This window comes from Rattus rattus, chromosome 8 (assembly GCF_011064425.1).
Source record: "Rattus rattus isolate New Zealand chromosome 8, Rrattus_CSIRO_v1, whole genome shotgun sequence".
NCBI classification, from domain to species: Eukaryota; Metazoa; Chordata; class Mammalia; order Rodentia; family Muridae; genus Rattus; species Rattus rattus.
In genome coordinates, this window is record NC_046161.1 from 114,011,214 (window position 1) to 114,031,886 (window position 20,673).

Sequence of the window (20,673 nt, forward strand, 5' to 3'; positions counted from 1 at the left end):
ACGCCGCCATGAATTCTGTGTGTATTCTGGAGATGTGCATTCAGGTCCTCGTGCCAGGTGGCAAACACTTTGCCTACTGAGCCATCTCCCCAGACCTCGCATACACACATTTTCAGGAAATAATCTGAAAGAAAGTGTGGGGAAATTTTCTATTCTAATATACAGTTATTGGCCCCTCAAGGTATCTGTGATGTAGAAAAGCAGTCTTAATCTCGATATGGTAGCACATGCCTATGATCCTAGCATTTGGGAAGCAGAGACAGATCTTTGTGAATTCAAGGTCAACTTAGACTTCATAGCAAGTTCCAGACCAACCATGTTGAATCACTGTCTTCAAAGGAGGTGTGAAGTTAGGTATGACTTTACTTAGGTGTCTTTTTTTTAAGTTATATTTTACATTCATGTGCTTGTACCCATGGAGATTACAGGACAGCTTGTGGGAGTTGGTTCTCTCAACCAAGTAGATCCCTCAGATAAAAGTCTGAAGTTGGGTTATCAGGCTTGGCAACAAGTGCCTTCACCTGCTGAGCCATTTCACTTACTTAATTTTTAGAAACTACCCACTCACACAGGGACATACTGTGGGACACACTGTGACAGACCACAGCTTCTAGAATGAAATATTTTCTAGGCTTTGTTGTTCATTTTTTTTATTTTGGGTCAGGGGAGGCTGCAAGGGTGAAGGGTGAACATGGGGACAGAAATGAATGGGACTGGAGTGCATAATGTGAAACTCAAAAAGAATCAATAAAGTTTTTAAAAGTCTACCTCCCCCTTTTGTGTGTGTGTGTGTGTGTGTGTGTGTGTGTGTGTGTGTGTGTGTGTGTGTCACAGCTTGTATCTGGAGACCAGATAACAACTTTGAGGAGTTGGTTCTCTCCTTCCACCTTTATGGGAGTTCCAGAGATCGGACTGAAGTCACCAGGCTTGCTCCAAAAGCATCCACCGAGCCATCATGGTAGCTCCTTTATTTGTTGCTTTTCTGTTGCTGTGATAAAATACCATGACCAAAAGCAACTGAGAGGAGAAAATGGTTTATTCTGGTTTACAGTTCAAAAGAGATACAGTCTATCATAACGGGGAAGACATGAATAGAGGCAGGCAGCTAGGCAGTGGTGGTGCATAGCTTTAACCCCAGCACTCAGGAGGCAGAGGGAGGTGGATCTCTGAGTTGGATGCTAGCCAGATCTACAGAAACCTAGTTCCAGGATAGCCAGAGCTATACAAATCCTGTCTCAAAAAAACAGGAGGGGGTGGGGCACTTTGGCTACAGCAAGGAGCTGGATGGTCACATCTTACACTCACACAACAGAGAGAACATGAAATGGGATGTCTAAAACAAGGCTTCGCCTCCTAAAGGGTCCACAACTTTTTCAAACAGCAACAACTGAGGATAAAGTATTCACATACATGAGTCTACGGACATTCTCATCTACCACAGTCTCCAACTTACTTTAATTTTTAAAAGGCAAGTTATTTTAAAATATAAACCATAAGCAAATAAAGATAGGGAAATAACGCCAGGCACATTTGAAAAAGCAACAGGAAACATTAGTTTATACATGCACTCACGTAGACATACGCACATATAAAATTCAGATGCAGTAACACCTTACAGGATGATAAAATTCCCGACAAGAGCCAAAAACTAACAACAACCTCATAGGCAGGGAAAATATCCCTTTGAGCTGTTGGTTATGGGGGTCTAAATAAACTCCCTAAAGAGTATGGCTATACCCGTTGTCCTTGGTTGCTTGCCAGAACCTGAAGTTAAGACCCTATTACTGAAGACCACACATGTGGAACACAAAATTTGGAGAGAAATTGAACTGGAACTGACCAGAAGCCGCCTCCTCTGAGAGCTTAGCTTTCATAGGATTTGAAGGTGTAGTGCAAGCTGCCTAGGGAGACGAGCAACCAACACTCCAACCCAGCTGTTACCATGCCAACGTGGGCTCCGACAATGTCCCAGTGGAGCACAGTGGTACTTTTATTGGGCAGTCGGTAGCTAACTGCTGTCTAATGGCCTTTAGGGCGTCTCAGTATGTGTGAGCTCATGCTTGGTACTGTCAAACCACCTGACTACTCGTGGCTGGAGAGGTCATAGACCCTAGAGGAGGTCCAACTTACTTTAAATCAGAATTCAAACATGGAAAATAGTTCTGATAGCCAAACATGACAGCAAAGGGGCAAGGGAGTATACACTGAACCCTTTGCTTCAAACAGGAAATAGTTCTGGTGATCAAACACGATCATAAAGGGGCTAAGAGGTATGCCCTGAACCATTTGCTTTGACACACAAGATAACACACACCACAACTATATTCTGCAGCTAGTAAGGAAAGTCATCAGTTATAACATTTGTATAGATGTTTTGCCTACATGCATGTCTGTGCACGTCCTGTGTGTTTGGTGCCTGCAGGGGCCAGAAGAGGGCACCATATCTCTTAGAACAGGAGATGGTTATGCGACACCATGTGGGTGCTTGGGATTGAACCCAAGTCTTCTAGAAGACCAGCCAATGCTCGTGACTGCTAAGCCACCTTTTGATCCTAGGTATTAGGTACTCATGAAGCTAGCTCATGAAGAGGCCTTGCCCTTTTATTCTTCACTGAACCAAACCTGTCCTCCCACTGATAGATGCATTGAGCTACTGTACAGAATACTGTACAGGATACCCTGCAGAGTGAGGGGCAGATTACCGTTTAAGGCATACAAATGTTTTGCTCCAAAACACAGTAGAAGATAAATGTCTGATGGTCCATTCCTTTTCCTTGGTAGTAGGTATTCCTGAAAAACTAGCTGATTGGAATTGCTAGTTGACGAAAACTACAATGTTTCCCTCCTTGTTAACCAATTCCACGCACTTAAGAAACATTTTAGGAATGAGTGTATAGCCAGCATCACACAATGACAGCCAATAAAGTTCTCCCCCGGATTCCTCTAGTTTCATTGTCTTCTGTATAGATAATGCACTGTTGGGTGTTCAGCTTCCCAACTTGTACCATAAGGATGATGGATTCAGTTTTTCTAAGGACTGGCAGTCACTCAAGGATTGAGCAAAAAGCAAGTAAGCAGACAAAATAACCCCAGGAAAAATGTATTTATCGTAGGCTAGGTAAAGGGTGGTAGCCATAGCTGAAGGGTATGGGACACATTTCTATGTGTCCAGCCACAAGACTGGATGCACTAATTCCACCTGCATGCTTAGAAATGGAAAATGCTACATTCCTCAAGGGTGTGCGCACGCTGTCCTCTAGAGCAGAGGATGCCAGAACTATTGCAGTAATAGCATGCCTTTGGCAGGAAGCCTTAGAAAAACTCAGAGCATATTGTGATGTCAGTAAGAAGCCATAGTGAAACTTTTCCAGTCACCATTAGGTTGTCTTAACAATGGGCAAAACAATTTCTTATGAGAGAGCCACACAATGGGTGTCCACAAGCTGTGTAGCTACTTCCCTTGAATTAATAGCATTTCCACCTAGAGGAAGTAGAGATGCTACTAACACTAGGGAAGTAAAACTCATAAGGTTCAGGAAGTAAACACAACTTACAAGGTATTGTTAGAAAGGTAGTTAGCAGTTACAAGTCCTTACAGGGAACCCAAGTTAGGTTCCTAGTACCCATGTTGAGAGGATCTGTAACTCCAGTTCCAGAGATCTGGGACTCTGTGGGCACAAACATGTATGTGTACACACACACGCACACCCAAACACACACACACACACACACACCATTTTTTATCTTACAAGGCTCAGGAAGATCCTGAAACCTAGAAAATTCATAAGACCCCTCCCTAAATTTATAAAAGTAGTAAGAATATAAGCCGGGCACTGGTGGTGCCTGCGTGTAATCCTAGCACTTGAGAGGCAGAGGCAGGTGGATCTCTGAGTTCGAGGCCAGCCTGGTCTACGGAGTGAGTTCCAGGACAGTCAGGACCACACACACACACACAAAAAAAACTGCATCTCAACAAACAAAACAATATGAAACAGGAGAAAAGAGACTCTCTGACCAGTCAAGATGTAAGTTGTGCAGAACTCTACTGGAGCAATATTTGGATATTTGGGAATACTCGCCCAGGCATGTGTGGTTTCCAGTGATGCAGCTGCTCCTGACTCGTCCGTGTTCTTATAAGGAATCTCTCATCTATGTTCCTACAATGCTTTGGTCTGTTGGTAATGACCTATCTGGAGGAAATAGAAATTGTTTACATATCCCCTGGAAAAATTACACAACACAGCTGACACAAAAAGAAAAAAAGATGCAATAAGTTTTTAACACATGAGCCTCTGAGAGACATTCCAGATTTGAACAATAGTGACTAACATATAATTCATTAGTAATAACCTTCAGAATATGCATAGCCCCCATTTTTACCAGCTACTTCCTTTCTAGTTGAAGGCACCGTTTCCCATTGCACAAAATGCAATACCTTCTTAATACATCTGTGTTTGTTCTTTCTGTCTCTCAGCCTGTTCTCCAAAGGGCAGCAAGCACTACTAACTTTAAAAGGCTAAGACCAATGGTTAAGTTTTCATACAAGGTCATTTTAGAAAATGTCCAAACACAGAGTAGAGAATCCACAGAAGTTACAGGAACAGGTTTCTTGGCTCATTTCATACCTCATAGGCAACAAATATTGGAATGTGTGACAAAACCCAAAACTAACAACAACAACAACAACAACAAAAGAGAGCTTGTGTCTCTCCTTGGTTCCACTCTACTAGCAGCTTGCTTCCTGCAGCATCCAGAGAGATCCAAAGCCCTCACCGCGGCCTGCAATATCCTTACCTGTCTCACATTATTCCTGACCCAAGAGTTTTGCTCCTAATGTTCCATCAGGGACACACTTTTCCCAGATTTCTACATATTTCCACCATTTTCTGAATATGCTCGGTCTATGCAAACCGTCTACCGCCTCTCCCTCTCTTTTGATTCCCTACCTAGTAGCTGCGGGTATTTTTCACCTCCATTTATGTAATTCGGCCTACAAGGCAGGGAGCCTCATTTTTTTTTTTTTTTAACCACTGCGTGTGCAGTTCTTAGAACAGTGACACCAAATTAACCCACCATTATGTATTTTAACCCACCGTTTTCCACCTGTTTCAATAAATAGCTGATTCTGATCGTGAAGCAGGGGTCGTCTCTGGGAGCCTCAGTATCAGGAAGAGGCCTGGCTGACCAGGTAATTGGTTTCTACTCCAATGCTACCTGAGGCCTTGGCTGAACTCTCCAAGTTTGCTCACCCCTCTAATCATAGTGATGTCTGGGGGCCAGGGCATCTGCAGATCTTCAGAGCTTCTAAGGTACCTGAACAGTTCAGCTCTGGGGCACAGAGATGAGGAGACCTCCGGCTGCCTAGAAGGGCCTGAGGGACTGAGGGGCGGGTCGGTTGGACGACTCAGGCCGGGGTACAGAGATGCAGAGACCTCCTGGTGCCTAGAAGGGCCGCAGGCACGGGTCACTTGCTGGCTTTGTTCTGGGGACTGGTGGTTCAGTGAGGGACACGCAGCAGTAGCGCTCTGGGAGCCAAGAGCTCCCGCGGGTGGTGCCGCCCTGATCTCGGGGTGCCTGCCTTTGTCCAGCATCGCCTGTGAGTGTGGAGGATTATCAGGACCTGCCAAGGCGTCGGGGACCAGGCTCTCCCTGGACGACCCAACCGCAGAGCTGTGTCCAAGCCCAGCTGTGTCGCCAGCGAAGACGCTGGGGTCTGGAGGAGGGGGTAGGCTTACCCAGGAATAGTTACTCATTTATGCCCTCAACCAACACTACCCATCGCTGAAAGAGAAGATATGGAAAAAGCTTATAGATCGACCCTCCTCATTGAAAGGGTAAACAGCATATTCTGAGGCCGAACATTTTTAAGAAATCAGTTATCAGGAAAACAATTAGCATCTATTAAAGGCCTCATGTTTAATAGTTATTGATCTTGTTACTGTTGTTACTACTATTGTTGTAATTTGACATAGGGTCTCACTATGTAACTCTGGCCGACTTAGAGGACAACTTTGAAGAATTTCAGGCTTGCTCAGCTGACATATGCATGTAAGTCTAGAAGTAGAGACTAGAAGAGGGTTGGAATTCACTTGACATGGGTGCTGGGTCACTTGAACTTGGGTCTTCTGGAAGAATAGTATAAACTTTTAACCACTGAGCCACTATCCAGGCACTCTCCAGGCCTCTATCCTAGTCTTCTTAAAGATACTTTAACAGCCGAGTTACTTGTTCTTCTTCATCCAGTGCAAAAGCAGGACTTCAGGGGAATTCTCATTTGAAGTGTATTTTGCAAGAAAAAAAAGATGGAGTGTCTTAGATAGCTACAGAAGTGGTGAATAGGAATGGGCTTGCAGTGTTAGAATGAGGATTTCTTTCAGACCCAAGGCTTGCTGCTCGTAACGTGTTCTAGAGCAACTCATCCCCTCTCTGGGAACCGCGTATCTTCATCATTAAAATGACGAGGATGATTCACAGTTCTGCAGGTCAGGACGATAACAGAAGATGGGACACTGCCCTGAGTGTAAATCTCTCCTTTAATCTGTTTACAGCGACTCAAGCGCCCATTAGGAATGTCTGCACTGAACCCAAGGAGGTGATCAGGAGAAGTCTGTTGGACAGATCCTTCTGAGCAAAGCATTTGCTGTGCCTGAGAATGAGGGTGAGTTGTTCTCCTTTCTCCTGAGTGAGCAGACATCCAGTCTGCCTGTGAAGTTAGTCTGGAGGCCGGAATCTTGCATACTAAAGGAAATTGGGTCAGGAATGAAAAGGATTCTTTCCTTTCTCCTCCCTGCAGTTCCCCTGCCCCATCTCCCTTCTCCCTCCCTTTCTTGAGATAAGACCTCAGTACCCTAGGCCACCCTCAAAACTGCTATGTAGTCAAAGGCTGGCCTTGAACTCCTGATCCTCCTGTCTCCACCTTCCAAGATTATGTACTTCTACCACTATGTCTGGCAGAAAAGGAAAATTTCTTGAGGATATTATCAGGTAATAGAAAACACAGAGATGAGAAGAGGGAACCTCTGGACCTTGAGGAGAGAAGTTGGGGTGATGGGAAAGAATGACATAATTAGACTGGGGAGTCATGAGACTTAAATTTGAATCCCATAAGGTTCAGTCTCTCTATCTGTCCATTGAATAGAAGACTTGGAGCTGGATCATCACATGAAATAGTGGGGGCAGTTTCCAGAACTCGAGATTGCTGTGCGTTCCAGATCAGCCTGGGCTCCCTAGTGAGACCTTGTCTAAAAAATAAAACCAAAAACTCGGGGTTGGGATTTAGCTCAGTGGTAGAGCGCTTGCCTAGTAAGCGCAAGGCCCTAGGTTCAGTCCCCAGCTCCAAAAAAAAAAAAAAAAAAAAAAAAAAGAGAGAAAAAAAAAAAAAAAAAAACCAAAACGCCTAGTCTGCTGGTATGTCTGTTCTAGCTTCCAACATTCTGACAGTCCCTGAAAAATGTGACCGGTCACTTTCCTAGTAAATGTCGACTCTTGGACCGTTTATACTGAGATATGGTTGCTAGGTCTACAAATACATTGTCATATTTGTTTAGAATATGGAGTCTTTTTAAAGAAAATTATTGCAGCCTGGCTTGGTGGCACATGCCTTTAATAATAGCACTTGGGAGGCAGAGGCAGGCAGATCTCTGTTAGTGCAAAGCCAGCCCTATTGACAGGAAACCAGAGCTGCAAATATATATATATATTGCTTATGGGTTTTTACCTCCATGAACATCTGTGCATCATGTGCGTGCCTGGTGCCCATGAAGGCCAAAGAGGGTGTCTGAGTCCATAGAACTAGAGTCACAGATGGTTGTGATCTGCCCTGTGGGTGCTGGGAACGGAACCCAGGTCCTCTGTAAGAACAGCAGGAAGAAATCACTGAGCCATCCCTCCAGTCGCAGAGTAACCCTTCTCCATCAGATATGATTTCTATAGAAACACCGTAAGCCTCATCACAACGATTTATTAACTGTTAGAGAGATATTAGTGAGAGGATAGCAAATTTTACTTTGACAGAAGAATAAGTTCAGGAAATTTGCTGGTCATAGTTATAACATCATGTTGTGTACTTAAATTCCTTTCACTACGTACACAATTAAGTGGTTACACTAGCCTCACTTAACTATCAGAGAACACACTGTGAATACACAGAATTTTTAGTTTTAGCTTTCTTTTTTGAGGCAGTACAATGTTTATTGAATCGGGGTAAGGACGTAGGGTGCAGGGTTATATCTTCTGTATGTTATTCAATGGTATGTTCATAGTCTGAAGGAAGCACAGTGTGAGGACATGTGCATTAGTGTGATGCAGTCACCTGTCCATCAATGTGCTTTTTTTTCCCCTTTTTTTCCCCCTTTTTTCTTTATTAACTTGAGTATTTCTTATGTACATTTTGATTGTTATTCCCTTTCCCGGTTTCCGGGCAAACATCCCCCTAAACCCTCCCCCTCCCCTTCTAATATGGGGGTTCTCCTCCCCATCCTCCCCGCATTACTGCCCTCCCCCCAACAATCACGTTCACTGGGGGTTCAGTCTTAGCAGGACCCAGGGCTTCCCCTTCCACTGGTGCTCTTACTAGGCTATTCATTGCTACCTATGAGGTTGGAAACCAGGGTCAGTCCATGTATAGTCTTTGGGTAGTGGCTTAGTCCCTGGAAGCTCTGATTGGTTGGCATTGTTGTTCATATGGGGTCTCGAGCCCCTTCAAGCTCTTCCAGTTCTTTCTCTGATTCCTTCAACGGGGGTCCTATTCTCAGTTCAGTGGTTTGCTGCTGGCATTCGCCTATGTATTTGCTGTATTCTGACTGTGTCTCTCAGGAGAGATCTATATCTGGTTCCTGTCGGCCTGCACTTCTTTGCTTCATCCATCTTGTCTAATTGGGTGGCTGTATATGTATGGGCCACATGTGGGGCAGGCTCTGAATGGGTGTTCCTTCTGCCTCTGTTTTAATCTTTGCCTCCCTATTCCCTGCCAAGGGTATTCTTGTTCCCCTTTTAAAGAAGGAGTGAAGCATTTGCATTTTGGTCATCCTTCTTGAGTTTCATGTGTTCTGTGCATCTAGGGTAATTCAAGCATTTGGGATAATAGCCACTTATCAATGAGTGCATACCATGTGTACTTTTCTGTGATTGGGTTACTTCACTCAGGATGATATTTTCCAGTTCCATCCATTTGCCTATGAATTTCATAAAGTCATTGTTTTTGATAGCTGAGTAATATTCCATTGTGTAGATGTACCACATTTTCTGTATCCATTCCTCTGTTGAAGGGCATCTGGGTTCTTTCCAGCTTCTGGCTATTATAAATAAGGCTGCTATGAACATAGTGGAGCACGTGTCTTTGTTATATGTTGGGGCATCTTTTGGGTATATGCCCAAGAGAGGTATAGCTGGGTCCTCAGGTAGTTCAATGTCCAATTTTCTGAGGAACCTCCAGACTGATTTCCAGAATGGTTGTACCAATCTGCAATCCCACCAACAATGGAGGAGTGTTCCTCTTTCTCCACATCCTCGACAGCATCTGCTGTTACCTGAGTTTTTGGTCTTAGCCATTCTCACTGGTGTGAGGTGAAATCTCGGGGTTGTATTGATTTGCATTTCCCTTATGACTAAAGATGTTGAACATTTCTTTAGGTGTTTCTCAGCCACTCGGCATTCCGCAGCAGTGAATTCTTTGTTTAGCTCTGAACCCCATTTTTTAATAGGGTTATTTGTCTCCCTGCGGTCTAACTCCCTGAGTTCTTTGTATATTTTGGATATAAGCCCTCTATCTGTTGTAGGATTGGTAAACGTCTTTTCCCAATCTGTTGGTTGCCGTGTTGTCCTAACAACAGTGTCCTTTGCCTTACAGAAGCTTTGCAGTTTTATGAGATCCCATTTGTTGATTCTTGATCTTAGAGCAAAAGCCATTGGTGTTTTGTTCAGGAAATTTTCTCCAGTGCCCATGTGTTCCAGATGCTTCCCCACTTTTTGTTCTATTAGTTTGAGTGTATCTGGTTTGATGTGGAGGTCCTTGATCCACTTGGACTTAAACTTTGTACAGGGTGATAAGCATGGATCGATCTGCATTCTTCCACATGTTGACCTCCAGTTGAACCAGCACCATTTGCTGAAAATGCTATCTTTTTTCCATTGGATGGTTTTGGCTCCTTTGTCAAAAATCAAGTGACCATAGGTGTGTGGGTTCATTTCTGGGTCTTCAATTCTGTTCCATTGGTCTATCTGTCTGTCTCTGTACCAATACCATGCAGTTTTTATCACTATTTCTCTGTAATACTGCTTGAGTTCAGGGATAATGATTCCCCAAAGTCCTTTTATTGTTGAGGATAGTTTTAGCTATCCTGGGTTTTTGTTATTCAGATGAATTTGCAAATTGTTCTGTCTAACTCTTTGAAGAATTGGATTGGTATTTTGATGGGGATTGCATTGAATCTGTAGATAAACTTTTGGTAAAATGGCCATTTTACTATATTAATCCTGCCAATCCATGAGCATGGGAGATCTTTCCATCTTCTGAGGTCTTCTTCAATTTCTTTCTTCAGAGGCTTGAAGTTCTTATCATACAGATCTTTCACTACCTTGGTTAAAGTCACACCGAGGTATTTTATATTATTTGGGACTATTATGAAGGGTGTCGTTTCCCTAATTTCTTTCTCGGCTTGTTTCTCTTTTGTGTAGAGGAAGGCTACTGATTTATTTGAGTTAATTTTATACCCAGCCACTTTGCTGAAGTTGTTTATCAGGTTTTAGTTCTTTGGTGGAACTTTTGGGATCACTTAAATATACTATCATATCATCTGCAAATAGTGATATTTTGACTTCTTCTTTTCCAATCTGTATCCCCTTGATCTCCTTTTGTTGTCTGATTGCTCTGGCTAGGACTTCAAGAACTATATTGAATAAGTAGGGAGAGAGTGGGCAGCCTTGTCTAGTCCCTGATTTTAGTGGGATTGCTTCAAGGTTCTCTCCATTTAGTTTAATGTTAGCTACTGGTTTGCTGTACATGGCTTTTACTATGTTTAGGTATGGGCCTTCAATTCCTATTCTTTCCAGGACTTTTATCCTGAAGGGGTGTTGAATTTTGTCAAATGCTTTTTCAGCATCTTATGAAATGATCATGTGGTTTTGTTCTTTCAGTTTGTTTATATAATGGATTACGTTGATGGTTTTACATATATTAAACCTTCCCTGCATGCCTGGGATGAAGCCTACTTGATCATGCTGGAGGATTGTTTTGATATGCTCTTGGATTCGGTTTGCCAGAATTTTATTGAGTATTTTTGCTTCGATGTTCATAAGGGAAATTGATCTGAAGTTCTCTTTCTTTGTTGGGTCTTTGTGTGGTTTAGGTATAAGAGTAATTGTGGCTTCATAGAAGGAATTCGGTAGTGCTCCATCTGTTTCAATTTTGTGGAATAGTTTGGATAGTATTGGTATTAGGTCTTCTATGAAGGTCTGATAGAATTCTGCACTAAACCCGTCTGGACCTGGGCTCTTTTTGGTTGGGAGACCTTTAATGACTGCTTCTATTTCCTTGGGAGTTATGGGGTTGTTTAAACGGTTTATCTGTTCCTGATTTAACTTCAGTACCTGGTATCTGTCCAGGAAATTGTCCATTTCCTGCAGATTTTCAAGTTTTGTTGAATATAGGCTTTTGTAGTAGGATCTGATGATTTTTTGAATTTCCTCTGATTCTGTAGTTATGTCTCCCTTTTCATTTCTGATTTTGTTAATTTGGACACACTCTCTGTGTCCTCTCGTTAGTCTGGCTAAGGGTTTATCTATCTTGTTGATTTTCTCAAAGAACCAACTTTTGGTTCTGTTGATTCTTTGTATGGTCCTTTTTGTTTCTACTTGGTTGATTTCAGCTCTGAGTTTGATTATTTCCTCCCTTCTACTCCTCCTGGGTGTATTTGCTTCTTTTTGTTCTAGAGCTTTTAGGTGTGCTGTCAAGCTGCTGATATATGCCCTCTCCTGTTTCTTTCTGCAGGCACTCAAAGCTATGAGTTTTCCTCTTAGTGCAGCTTTCATTGTGTCCCATAAGTTTGGGTATGTTGTACCTTCATTTTCATTAAATTATAAGAAGTCTTTAATTTTTTCTTTATTTCTTCCTTGACCAGGTTATTGTTGAGTAGAGCATTGTTCAACTTCCATGTATATGTGGGCGTTTTTCCCTTATTGCTATTGAAGACCAGCTTTAGCCCGTGGTGGTCTGATAGGACGCATGGGATTATTTCTATCTTTCTGTATCTGTTGAGGCCTGTTTTTGACCAATTATATGGTCAATTTTGGAGAAAGTACCTTGAGGTGCTGAGAAGAATGTGTATCCTTTTGCTTTAGGATAGAATGTTCTATAAATATCTGTTAAGTCCATTTGGTTCATGACTTTTCTTAGTTAGTCTACGTCTCTGTTCAATTTCTGTTTCCATGACCTGTCCATTGATGAGAGTGGGGTGTTGAAATCTCCCACTATTATTGTGTGAGGTGCAATGTGTATTTTGAGCTTTAGTAAGGTTTCTTTTATGTATGTAGGTGTCCTTGTATTTGGAGCATAGATATTTAGGATTGAGAGTTCATCTTGGTGGATTTTTCGTTTGATGAATATGAAGTGTCCTTCCTTATCTTTTTTGATGACTTTTAGTTGAAAATTGATTTTATTCGATATTAGAATGGCTACTCCAGCTTGCTTCTTCCGACCATTTGCTTGGAAAGTTGTTTTCCAGCCTTTCACTCTGAGGTAGTGTCTGTCTTTGTCTCTGAGGTGTGTTTCCTGTAGGCAGCAGAATGCAGGGTCCTCGTTGCGTATCCAGTTTGTTAATCTATGTCTTTTTATTGGGGAGTTGAGGCCATTGATGTTGAGAGATATTAAGGAATAGTGATTATTGCTTCCTGTTATATTCATATTTGGATGTGAGGTTATGTTTGTGTGCTTTTCTTCTCTTTGTTTTGTTGCCAAGATGATTAGTTTCTCACTTTTTCTAGGGTGTAGCTTGCCTCCTTATGTTGGGCTTCACCACTTTTTATCCTTTGTAGGGCTGGATTTATAGAAAGATATTGTGTAAATTTGGTTTTGTCATGGAATATCTTGGTTTCTCCATCTATGTTAATTGAGAGTTTTGCAGGATACAGTAACCTGGGCTGGCATTTGTGTTCTCTAAGGGTCTATATGACATCTGTCCAGGATCTTCTGGCTTTCATAGTCTCTGGTGAGAAGTCTGGTGTGATTCTGATAGGTCTGCCTTTATATGTTACTTGACCTTTTTCACTTATTGCTTTTAATATTCTTTCTTTATTTTGTGCATTTGGTGTTTTGACTATTATGTGATGGGAGGAGTTTCATTTCTGGTCCAATCTATTTGGAGTTCTGTAGGCTTCTTGTATGTTTATGGGCATCTCTTTCTTTTAGGTTAGGAAGTTTTCTTCTATGATTTTGTTGAAGATATTTACTGGTCCTTTGAGCTGGGAGTCTTCACTCTTTCTATACCTATTATCCTTAGGTTTGATCTTCTCATTGTGTCCTGAGTTTCCTGTATGTTTTGGGCTAGGAGCTTTTAGCATTTTACATTATCTTTGACCGTTGTGTCGATGATTTCTATGGAATCTTCTGCTCCTGAGATTCTCTCTTCTATCTCTTGTATTCTCTTGGTGATGCTTGTATCTACGGCTCCTTGTCTCTTCCTTTGGTTTTCTATATCCAGGGTTGTTTCCCTGTGTTCTTTCTTCATTGCTTCTATTTCCATTTTTAATTCCTTCTCCTGTTTGATTATGTTTTCCTGGAATTCTTTCAGGGATTTTTGTGATTCCTCTCTGTAGGCTTATACTTGTTTATTTATGTTTTCCTGTGTTTCTGTAAGGGAGTTCTTCGTGTCTTTCTTGAAGTCCTCCAGCATCATGATCAAATATGATTTTAAATCTAGATCTTGCTTTTCTGGATATTCAGTGTTTGCTTTGGTGGGAGAATTGGGCTCCGACGATGCCATGTAGTCTTGGTTTCTGTTGCTTGGGTTCCTGTGCTTGCCTGTCGACATTAGGTTGTCTCTGGTGTTACTTTGTTCTGCTATTTCTGACAGTGGCTAGACCATCCTATAGGCCTGTGTGTCAGGAGTGCTGTAGAACCGTTTTCCTGTTTTCCTTCAGCCAGTTATGGGAGCAGAGTGTTCTGCTTTCGGGCGTGTAGTTTCTCCTGTCTACAGGTCTTCAGCTGTTCCTGTGGGCCTGTGTCCTGAGTTCACCAGGCAGGTCACTTGGAGCAGAAAAGTTGGTCTTACCTGCGGTCCCGAGGCTCAAGTTTGCACGTGGGGTGTTCCTTATGAGCTCTCCGAGGGGGCAGCAACCAGGAGGACCTGCGCCGCCTTTTCCGGGAGTCCCCGTGCACCAGGGTCCCTGATGGTGCTTGGTGTTTTCCTCTGGAGTCAGAAATGTGGGCAGAGTGCAGTCTCTTCTGGCTTCCCAGGCGTGTCTGCCTCTCTGAAGGTTTAGCTCTCCCTCCCACAGGATTTGGGTGCAGAGAACTGTTTATCTGGACCCTTCAGGTTCCAGCCGTGTCTCCAATGTGCTTTTTTACACCTTAGCACCTCCAGGTTTGAGGGCTGCAGAGGTTTGTATCCAGTGGATCAGGAAATCCCTGTTTATTTCTGATACGTGGTTTGATGTCTGAGCCCCTCTCGATGGTGCTGTCCCCTACTCTCTCTGCCCACATTACTGTTACACCGTGCATGGTCCTGACAGAGGTCCTGTGTTACTCTTATCCCTTGTCCCTCAACTTGACCCTTGAACTGCGAAACACACACCTAAAACCTGCACAGAAAGCTGGCTTTAGCTTTAGGTAAGCCCTGAAAGCTTTGCCGTGCTGGACTCACGTCAGTATTAGGAGGATGGTGTGGACAGCCACCAGACAGCTTGCATGCAGAGGTATGGGCCAGGGCCTGGAGAAAAACATAAAACATTAGCTGCACCCTAAAGCAGTTGTGATTCTGTCGTTCTGATGTCCATGACATCACTGTTGCTTAAGGAAATAGTCCGGCAAGAAGTAAAAGCCAGACCAGTCTGAACATTAGGCATTTCAGCTACCTGAACCAAGGAACTTTGGGCATACTTTTTCTCAGTACAGGAGTATACCTGATCCTGCCTTTCAGTTGTTTTGCTCCCATTGTAGAGAGTTGAACAAGAAGAGGACAGAGTGGATTTTATACTGTCCGTTGCTTGTTCTAAGACTGGACATACTGGGCTCTTCTCTTTGTCTTTAACTTCTATTGCCTTTTATCTAACCTCACTCTTCTCATTATTTTGAACAGCTCTCTGCTTTTGGACAGTCACCCCTCTACGTGAGACTCTGTGACCTACTCCAGCTTGTCTTCCTTGAATAATTCTCACCGTATTACAGAACAAGTGGGGCCTATACACCTTCTCTTTCTCCTGTCAGGTGGTGAAGTAGACTGAGGGGGTATTCATTCTAAAGCACCAGTCCTGAACATCAGAATCCTGTTTGACCCCCAAGAGAATTCCACATAAGTGTTGCAGAGGACGTAAAAGATTTAACAGGAAAAGATAAGAGGAGGAAGGCCACTGGTATGCCCCCAGCTGGAGAGGATGCGGAGAAAGATGGGAAAGTTCAAACATAAGACATTAGAGGATAGCAAGTCACCCGATGAAGGAAGTGACCAAGAGGGTGAAAACAGTGGCCATCAGTTCTGTGCCTCTGCAACGGAGAAGAGAGGTCATGGTGGAAGGAGACAGTATGTGTGTCCTGAGTGTGGAAAAGCCTTCAGTCAGAGTGCCAACCTCACTGTGCACGAGCGAATCCATACAGGAGAGAAGCCTTACAAGTGTACAGTGTGCGGGAAAGCCTTTAGTCACAGCTCCAACCTCGTGGTTCATCGACGAATCCACACTGGACTTAAGCCGTACAAGTGTCGTGACTGTGGGAAGTCATTCAGCGGTAAGTCACACCTCATCGGGCACCAGGAAGTCCACAGCGGGGAAAAGACATACGAATGTAAAGAGTGTGGGAAAGCCTTCAGCCGGAGCTCAGGACTTATCGCTCATCACAGAGTTCATACTGGTGAGAAGCCCTACACCTGCAGCGAGTGTGGGAAGGCGTTTAGCAGGAGTTCAAATCTCACTCAACACCAGAGAACGCACAGAGGGAAAAAGGTTTACAAATGTAAAGAGTGTGGAAAGACATGTGCTTCTAATACAAAGATTATAGACCATCAGAGGATTCACACTGGGGAGAAGCCCTACGAGTGCGCTGAGTGTGGGAAAACCTTCATCTTAAGGAAGGCCCTTAATGAACACCAGAGACTCCACCGCAGAGAGAAACCTTACAAATGTAAGGAATGTGGGAAAGCGTTTACCTCTAACCGAAACCTCACGGATCACCAGAGAGTGCACACTGGAGAGAAGCCTTACAAGTGTAACGAATGTGGGAAAACCTTCAGGCAAACATCTCAGGTTATTCTCCATTTGCGAACTCATACTAAAGAGAAGCCCTATAAGTGTAGCGAGTGTGGGAAAGCTTATCGCTACAGCTCGCAGCTCGTCCAACACCAACGAAAGCATAACGAAGAGAAAGAAGCCTTACTGTTTACTGGCCAGGTGTAATGGCATTCGCCGTTAATCCTGGCATTGAGGAGGCAGTGACAGGGAGGTCTTGGTGACTTTTAGTCCAGCCTGGTCTACCTAGTGAGTTCTACACTAGCCAAAGTTACAAAATGAGACTCTGTGTTAGGAAAACAAAATGGCAACAATGTTAATCACTACTTTTCTGAAAATTAGATTTTTAGTAACATTAAACTTAATTCTGCTTCTATAAATCCATACAGGGAAAATAATAAGTAGCTAAAGTGTAACAAAAGGGATATTTATGCCAGCATCATCATAACTGAAAGGGAAAACAAACAAACAAAATACCAAGCCACCCAAACAAACAGAGACCACCCAAACTGTAAATTATTACATGTGCAGCATGAAAGGAATCATTACACGTCTGAAACTATTTTGTCTTTTAAAAGAATTTTTAATGTATGCCATGGGAGAAATTTCTGGGTAAAATGGAAAGTGAAGGGATGGAATGTCCAGATAAAATATGTTCGCCTAGGAAAAATGGGGAAAGAGAAGGAGAACCAAACCTACATTTTAACAATGGTTATCTCTAGGTGATAGACTGTAGGGTGATTTCTATTTTCTTCTGTATACTTTTCTATGCCTTCTAGATTTTCTACAATAAAAGGGTTACTTTTATATTTACGAGAAATATACTCTAAATGCAAGTACATACTTGTTTTTATTCAGTGGTAGGAAAAGTACCTATTGTGTAGTCTTTAAAATCTCAGGATTCAGGGGTTGGGATTTAGCTCAGTGGTAGAGCACTTGGCCTAGCAAGCGCAAGGCCCTGGGTTCGGTCCCCAGCTCTGAAAAAAAAAAAAAAAAAAAAAAAAATCTCAGGATTCGCCCTAATCCCGACACTGGTGGAAGTAGAATTAGGAGCCAATCCATTTCTTTTAGAATCCACTTCTTGCTACTGAAACAGGTGCTGCCTTTTGTTCTCTGCAGTGTCAGACTCTGTGATCACCAGTGCTGCCTTTGATCCCTCAGAGTCAGACTGTGATCATGGGCACTGCCTTTTGTTCTCTGCAGTGTCAGGCTCTGTGATCACCAGTGCTGCCTTTGATCCCTCAGAGTCAGACTGTGATCATGGGCACTGCCTTTTGTTCTCTGCAGTGTCAGGCTCTGTGATCACCAGTGCTGCCTTTGATCCCTCAGAGTCAGACTGTGATCACTAGCGCTGCCTTTTGTTCTCTGCAGTGTCAGGCTCTGTGATCACCAGTGCTGCCTTTGATCCCTCAGAGTCAGACTGTGATCATGGGCACTGCCTTTTGTTCTCTGCAGTGTCAGGCTCTGTGATCACCAGTGCTGCCTTTGATCCCTCAGAGTCAGACTGTGATCATGGGCACTGCCTTTTGTTCTCTGCAGTGTCAGGCTCTGTGATCACCAGCGCTGCCTTTGATCCCTCAGAGTCAGACTGTGATCACTAGCGCTGCCTTTTGTTCTCTGCAGTGTCAGGCTCTGTGATCACCAGTGCTGCCTTTGATCCCTCAGAGTCAGACTGTGATCATGGGCACTGCCTTTTGTTCTCTGCAGTGTCAGGCTCTGTGATCACCAGTGCTGCCTTTGATCCCTCAGAGTCAGACTGTGATCACTAGCGCTGCCTTTTGTTCTCTGCAGTGTCAGGCTCTGTGATCACCAGTGCTGCCTTTGATCCCTCAGAGTCAGACTGTGATCATGGGCACTGCCTTTTGTTCTCTGCAGTGTCAGGCTCTGTGATCACCAGCGCTGCCTTTTGTTCTCTGCTTAGGTGAGAACGCAGTAGAACATCAGTGCACCTTCTTTTCTGCGTAGTGAAATCACCATCCTGTAATGTCGGGCTACCAGAGCTCCATCCTTTCAGCAGATGTCTAGACAGGAGAGAAAGTTTTTCTCTTAATGAGCTGGACTCAAAAACTAGGAAGTAGAGAATTTTGCCTTCACCTTGTTATTATGTGAGGTGATTGGGTGAAATGTAGTTAGGATGGGAGGCCTGTGTCCTGATCCACCAGCTGAGCGCCAGCTTAACGACTTTGGATGAATGAGGGAAAGGTGGTTCACCTCAAAGGGGTGTGTGAGGATTAAGTGAGATGATGCTAGCGATGATGCCACACCTGGCAGGTGGCAGAACAGACCATATGCCTTTAATCCCAGCACTTGGGAGGCAGAGACAGGCAGATCTCTGAGTTGGAGCCCACCGTGATCTACACAGTGGGCTCCAGGACAGCCAGGGCTACACAGAGAAATCCTGTCTTGAAAAACAAATATAACTTATCTGACTTGAGAGGAAAATGGGTAACATCATTTTATCTTGGGTTTTTTAGTGATATTGCTATTTTTCTTGCATGTGTGTCTGTGTGGGGGTATTAGATCTCCTGAAACTAGAGTTACAGACAGTTGTGAGCTGCCGTGTGGTTGCTGGGAATTGAAACCCAGTTCTCTACAAGAACAGCCAGTGCTCTCAACCGCTGAGCCATCTCTCCAGCCTCCAAGATATGATTTAATATGGCTTTGATTAAAGGGAAATCTGTAAGACAAAGCTGAAGGATGTTTTTAAATCGTGTACTACATTCTAGATGGCACTCAGTAAGCTGATTCTCCACGTCAGCTTTCTCTGCCTTTCTAGTCGTCTTGTAGGCTGACAATAACTACCCTAAACGTTTGACATGTCTCTAGGGCAATAGTTTCCAGGCTTCCGGAGATGGATTTGTTTTTGTGTTTAGGGATAATCGATTGTCATTGTTTTATAACTTGAAAAAAAGCAGCCATCGTCTCTATAGAGGAACTAACATTACTGAAGTAAGAAGACTGTAAACTCAAGAAAAATGCGGTGCTCTGTAAAAACATCCTCGCCAAACTGGCAATAGCCACTCCTTTCGGGTTTTTTAGCCTAACAGATTAAAGCTTTATCTCCAACTAGTGACTGGAAACATTGTCTTGTAATGTCTTGTCAGTATGGTGTCAGGCGCCAAGTCAGATGGCAAGTTTTGGATGTTGGGGCTTAGAATCCTTGGATTCATAGTTTCCTCCCATGCAGCATTCCCTGACGCTCAATGTGAGCCATTCAGCTTCTGAGTCTACCTGTGACTGCTGCTTCACAGACCTTTTGTGAGAATCGAGAAAAACGAGGGGTTCGTTTTTGTGTGCAAAGTATGAAACTCAAGGGGGCAGGTCAGGTGGCCCAGTGTGTAAAGGCACTTGCCTGACCCTCCTGAGTTTCATCCCAGAACTCACACAAAGGTGAAAGGAGAGAACGGACTCCACAAGGTCGTCTTCCAACCTCCATACATATGCCGTGGCATGTGAGTGCCTGCACACTCTTTCACACACAGGCACACATATGGCACACACATAACAGTGAAAAACTTTACAGTAAGGAACAATCAGCTATAGAAATTCGTTTAGAATAACATTACAATCCTATTCCTTCAAGCCTGATGTGGTGGCACCCACACCGGGGAGGCCAGAGAGATAGGTGCATCTCAGCTTGATGCCAACCTGGTCTAAATTCCAGGACAACCAGGGCTGTCCCGATCCAGAAGTCATGAAGGAAAAGGTCTATTACATATCTCCAACCATGAAAACCACAAAGTCAGATACATGACAAACTGGTGCTGACCGTCACAGCGGATGCCTTTCTCCAAGCTCTCAGGAAGTGGACCTCTGTGAGTAGGAGGCTAGCCTGGTCTACTTAGCCAGTTCCAGACCCTGTCTCAAAGAAACAAACTGGGAAAAATATGTAGCTCCAATTGTCAGAGTTGGGTTTGGGATTGAAGCGGAGGAAACTCCAAAAACGGAAGCGTAAAAATGGAAGCTTTTTGTTTTCTGAGCACTCGGGGAGGCAGGCAGCTCAGGATCTGAACCTTGTCCCCTGTGGAGGACATAGAGGGTGAAACTGCAAATTGAGGAGGGCATAGGAAAAAGGTGAGCTTGTTGGGGGTTCATCCAATTGTGTTTTGACAATAAGGGTTAAGTGAGGAAGTAGCTGTTGGAGACTGGCCCTTTTCCAGGACTTCGAGACCCTTAGCTCATCCTCCTGGACATTTGGTCTGGAGCTCAAGGGAATGAATGGGTTAGCTGCATACAGTTGAC

General features: G+C 43.6%; 1 protein-coding gene across 2 annotated transcripts in view; it reads left to right on the forward strand.

Annotated features, from left to right (window-relative positions):
* Nucleotides 1–17,367, forward strand: part of LOC116908010 (zinc finger protein 660) — a 29,340-nt gene extending 11,973 nt beyond the window's left edge. Inside the window, exons 1-3 of one of the 2 annotated variants that reach the window (XM_032911267.1) lie at nt 5,519–5,725; nt 6,549–6,658; nt 15,291–17,367. In XM_032911267.1, coding sequence (XP_032767158.1) covers nt 15,586–16,599 — 1,014 coding nt within the window. In that variant the 5' untranslated portion in view covers nt 5,519–5,725; nt 6,549–6,658; nt 15,291–15,585 and the 3' untranslated portion in view covers nt 16,600–17,367. Of the gene's footprint in view, nt 1–5,518; nt 5,726–6,548; nt 6,659–15,290 lie in introns of those variants that run through there. The other variant, XM_032911268.1, reaches the window with a different exon arrangement.
* Nucleotides 17,368–20,673: the final 3,306 nt, after the last annotated feature.